This window comes from Notothenia rossii, assembly GCF_949606895.1.
Source record: "Notothenia rossii genome assembly, chromosome: 9".
NCBI lineage: Eukaryota > Metazoa > Chordata > Actinopteri > Perciformes > Nototheniidae > Notothenia > Notothenia rossii.
In genome coordinates, this window is record NC_136907.1 from 82332946 (window position 1) to 82338497 (window position 5552).

General features: G+C 48.6%; 1 protein-coding gene across 1 annotated transcript in view; it reads left to right on the plus strand.

Moving 5' to 3' along the window:
* riok1 (RIO kinase 1 (yeast)) overlaps window positions 1-4206 on the plus strand; it is a gene marked incomplete at its 3' end in the record, with an annotated part of 30515 nt that extends 26309 nt beyond the window's left edge. The window contains exons 10-14 of the mRNA XM_079651093.1: window positions 1-53; window positions 287-390; window positions 876-982; window positions 3930-3995; window positions 4078-4206. The exon at window positions 1-53 is cut by the window's left edge and continues 85 nt beyond it. Of these exons, the coding sequence (XP_079507219.1) occupies window positions 1-53; window positions 287-390; window positions 876-982; window positions 3930-3995; window positions 4078-4206 (459 nt within the window). The remainder of the gene's footprint in view (window positions 54-286; window positions 391-875; window positions 983-3929; window positions 3996-4077) is intronic.
* Window positions 4207-5552: the final 1346 nt, after the last annotated feature.

The following is a 5552-nucleotide window of genomic DNA, read 5'->3' on the forward strand; positions in this document are numbered from 1 at the left end:
ATGTTCCAGGAGGCTCGCCTGGTCCACGCGGACCTCAGCGAGTACAACATGCTGTAAGAGACCCTTTCAAAATAAAAGCCTCTGAAACCCTCTAAAATATTTTTAGAAAAGCCTTTCACTAGATCTCTGAAACCGCACTTGTTGCCATGCCGACGTAAACACCACTGCTTTTATTCTGTTGTTTTATTTGTTTTTGTTGTTTTGTTTCAACCATTTCACTCTCTCACTTTGAGTTTGGTTTACTCAAATGAAAAGTGCGCTTATAAATAAAATGTCCTGCCTGCAGATATCACGACGGAGACGCTTACATCATCGACGTGTCTCAGTCCGTGGAGCACGATCACCCGCACGCTCTGGAGTTCCTGAGGAAAGACTGCAGCAACGTCAACGGTGAGAAACCTGCAGAACCAGAACCTGAATGTCTTCCTCCAACATGAGAGCAACATGCTAACAAAGGTATCAACTGTAGCTGTGAACATGACAGGATGTGTGATTACCTAGCAGAGCATCAGGACTGTTTGAGGCATATGATAGCTATGTGATTAACATGATGATTCAGCCTCTATGGAGAGAGACATATGACAAGCATGCTCATTTCTGACGTGGAGCTAATCTGAAGTAAACATTGAATACTGCTTTCTATTCCTCCATCTTGTGACTGAGGAACTCCCTCTCTTGGATATCAGCATGTGAAGGACACTGTTCAGGAACTAGTTGATGCTCTGTATGTGATGACTCCTTCCATTCTGGAGAGGATCACAGATACATGGATCCTGAGATACCTTAAGACCAGGGAGAGTTTCCAAACATGAACCTCCTGCAGAACCTCACGTGTGTTTGTCAGGTTCTGACGGCCCGTCTGTTTGTGTTTCCAGATTTCTTTATGAAGCGCGGCGTGCCAGTGATGACGGTCAGAGAACTGTTTGACTTCATCACCGATCCGTCAATCACCCGCCAGAACATGGACCAGTACCTGGAGAAGGTCTGAGAACACCTTCAGAAGCACATATAATAATGCTGACTCGTGTCAGGGTTCAGGACTCATAATGCTGACTCAGGGTTCAGGACTCATAATGCTGACTCGTGTCAGGGTTCAGGACTCATAATGCTGACTCAGGGTTCAGGACTCATAACGCTGACTCAGGTCAGGGTTCAGGACTCATAATGCTGACTCAGGGTTCAGGACTCATAATGCTGACTCAGGTCAGGGTTCAGGACTCATAACGCTGACTCAGGTCAGGGTTCAGGACTCATAACGCTGACTCAGGTCAGGGTTCAGGACTCATAACGCTGACTCAGGTCAGGGTTCAGGACTCATAATGCTGACTCAGGTCAGGGTTCAGGACTCATAACACTGACTCAGGTCAGGGTTCAGGACTCATAATGCTGACTCAGGGTTCAGGACTCATAATGCTGACTCAGGGTTCAGGACTCATAATGCTGACTCAGGGTTCAGGACTCATAATGCTGACTCAGGTCAGGGTTCAGGACTCATAACGCTGACTCAGGTCAGGGTTCAGGACTCATAATGCTGACTCAGGGTTCAGGACTCATAATGCTGACTCAGGTCAGGGTTCAGGACTCATAATGCTGACTCAGGTCAGGGTTCAGGACTCATAACACTGACTCAGGTCAGGGTTCAGGACTCATAATGCTGACTCAGGGTTTAGGGTTCAGGACTCATAACACTGACTCAGGTCATGGTTCAGGACTCATAATGCTGACTCAGGTCAGGGTTCAGGACTCATAACGCTGACTCAGGTCAGGGTTCAGGACTCATAATGCTGACTCAGGGTTCAGGACTCATAATGCTGACTCAGGGTTCAGGACTCATAATGCTGACTCAGGTCAGGGTTCAGGACTCATAACGCTGACTCAGGGTTCAGGACTCATAACGCTGACTCAGGCTTCAGGACTCATAATGCTGACTCAGGGTTCAGGACTCATAATGCTGACTCAGGGTTCAGGACTCATAAAGCTGACTCGTGTCAGGGTTCAGGACTCATAACGCTGACTCAGGTCAGGGTTCAGGACTCATAATGCTGACTCAGGGTTCAGGACTCATAATGCTGACTCAGGGTTCAGGACTCATAATGCTGACTCAGGGTTCAGGACTCATAATGCTGACTCAGGTCAGGGTTCAGGACTCATAAAGCTGACTCAGGTCAGGGTTCAGGACTCATAATGCTGACTCAGGGTTCAGGACTCATAATGCTGACTCAGGTCAGGGTTCAGGACTCATAATGGTGACTCAGGTCAGGGTTCAGGACTCATAATGCTGACTCAGGGTTTAGGGTTCAGGACTCATAACGCTGACTCAGGTCAGGGTTCAGGACTCATAATGCTGACTCAGGTCAGGGTTCAGGACTCATAATGCTGACTCAGGTCAGGGTTCAGGACTCATAATGCTGACTCAGGTCAGGGTTCAGGACTCATAACACTGACTCAGGTCAGGGTTCAGGACTCATAATGCTGACTCAGGTCAGGGTTCAGGACTCATAATGCTGACTCAGGTCAGGGTTCAGGACTCATAATGCTGACTATGGTCAGGGTTCAGGACTCATAATGCTGACTCAGGGTTCAGGACTCATAATGCTGACTCAGGGTTCAGGACTCATAATGCTGACTCAGGTCAGGGTTCAGGACTCATAATGCTGACTCAGGGTTCAGGACTCATAATGCTCACTCAGGGTTCAGGACTCATAATGCTGACTCAGGGTTCAGGACTCATAATGCTGACTCAGGTCAGGGTTCAGGATTCATAATGCTGACACAGGTCAGGGTTCAGGATTCATAATGCTGACTCAGGTCAGGGTTCAGGACTCATAATGCTGACTCAGGGTTCAGGACTCATAATGCTGACTCAGGGTTCAGGACTCATGATGCTGACTCAGGGTTCAGGACTCATAATGCTGACTCAGGGTTCAGGACTCATAATGCTGACTCAGGGTTCAGGACTCATAATGCTGACTCAGGACTCAGGACTCATAATGCTGACTCAGGTCAGGTTTCAGGACTCATAACGCTGACTCAGGGTTCAGGACTCATAATGCTGACTCAGGTCAGGGTTCAGGAATCATAATGCTGACTCAGGTCAGGGTTCAGGACTCATAATGCTGACTCAGGTCAGGGTTCAGGACTCATAATGCTGACTCAGGGTTCAGGACTCATAATGCTGACTCAGGTCAGGGTTCAGGACTCATAACGCTGACTCAGGGTTCAGGACTCATAATGCTGACTCAGGTCAGGGTTCAGGAATCATAATGCTGACTCAGGTCAGGGTTCAGGACTCATAATGCTGACTCAGGTCAGGGTTCAGGACTCATAATGCTGACTCAGGGTTCAGGACTCATAATGCTGACTCAGGTCAGGGTTCAGGACTCATAATGCTGACTCAGGGTTCAGGACTCATAATGCTGACTCAGGGTTCAGGACTCATAATGCTGACTCAGGGCTCATAATGCTGACTCAGGGTTCAGGACTCATAATGCTGACTCAGGGCTCATAATGCTGACTCAGGGTTCAGGACTTATAATGCTGACTCAGGGCTCATAATGCTGACTCAGGGCTCAGGACTCATAATGCTGACTCAGGGTTCAGGACTCATAATGCTGACTCAGGGCTCATAATGCTGACTCAGGGTTCAGGACTCATAATGCTGACTCAGGTCAGGGTTCAGGACTCATAACGCTGACTCAGGACTCATAATGCTGACTCAGGGTTCAGGACTCATAATGCTGACTCAGGACTCAGGACTCATAACGCTGACTCAGGGCTCATAATGCTGACTCGGGACTCAGGACTCATAATGCTGACTCAGGGTTCAGGACTCATAATGCTGACTCAGGACTCATAATGCTGACTCAGGGTTCAGGACTCATAATGGTGACTCAGGACTCAGGACTCATAATGCTGACTCATGTCTCCAGGTGATGGTGATAGCAGCTGATCGGACGTCGGAGCAGCGATCGGATCAGGACCGAGTAGACGAGGAGGTAATAGGAAACACACACACTACTTCCTGTTGAGCTGGACATGTGATCATGTGATGACCCCCCCCCCCCCCCCCCCCCCCAGGTGTTTATGAAGGCCTACATCCCCCGCACCCTGACGGAAGTGAGTCACTACGAGAGAGACATCGACCTGATGAGGACGAAGGAGGAGGAGTCAGCCATCAGCGGTCACCATGACAACGTGAGGGAGAACACACACACACACACTTACACACACAGACATTCACACACACACACTCTCACACACACACACACACACACACACACACACACACACAGAGAAACTCACACACACAAACTCACACACACACACACACACACACACACACACACACACACACACACACACACAGAGAAACTCACACACACAAACTCACACACACACACACACTCTCACACACACACACACACACACACACACACACACACACACACACACACACACACACACACACACACACACTCTCTCTCTCTCTCTCTCTCTCTCTCTCTCACACACACACACACAGAGAAACACACACACACACACACACACACACACACACACACACACACACAGAGAAACTCACACACACACACACACACACAGAGAAACTCACACACACAAACTCACACACACACACACACACACACACACACACACACACACACACACACAGAGAAACTCACACACACAAACTCACACACACACACACACACACACACACACACAGAGAAACTCACACACACAAACTCACACACACACACACACTCTCACACACACACACACACACACACACACACACACACACACACACACACACACACACACACACACACACACACTCTCTCTCTCTCTCTCTCTCTCTCTCTCTCTCTCTCTCTCTCTCACACACACACACACAGAGAAACACACACACACACACACACACACACACACACAGAGAAACTCACACACACACACACACACACACACACACAGAGAAACTCACACACACAAACTCACACACACACACACACACACACACACACACACACACACAGAGAAACTCACACACACAAACTCACACACACACACACACACACACACACACACACACACACACACAGAGAAACTCACACACACAAACTCACACACACACACACACACACACACACACACACAGAGAAACTCACACACACAAACTCACACACACACACACACACACACACACACACACACACACACACACACACACACACACACACACACAGAGAAACTCACACACACAAACTCACACACACACACACACAGAGAAACTCACACACACAAACTCACACACACACACACACACACACACACACACACACACACACACACACACACACACACACACACACACACACACAGAGAACTCACACACACAAACTCACACACACACACACACACACACACACACACACACACACACACACACACACACACACACACACACAGAGAAACTCACACACACACACACACACACACACACACACACACACACACACACACACACACACACACACACACACACACACACA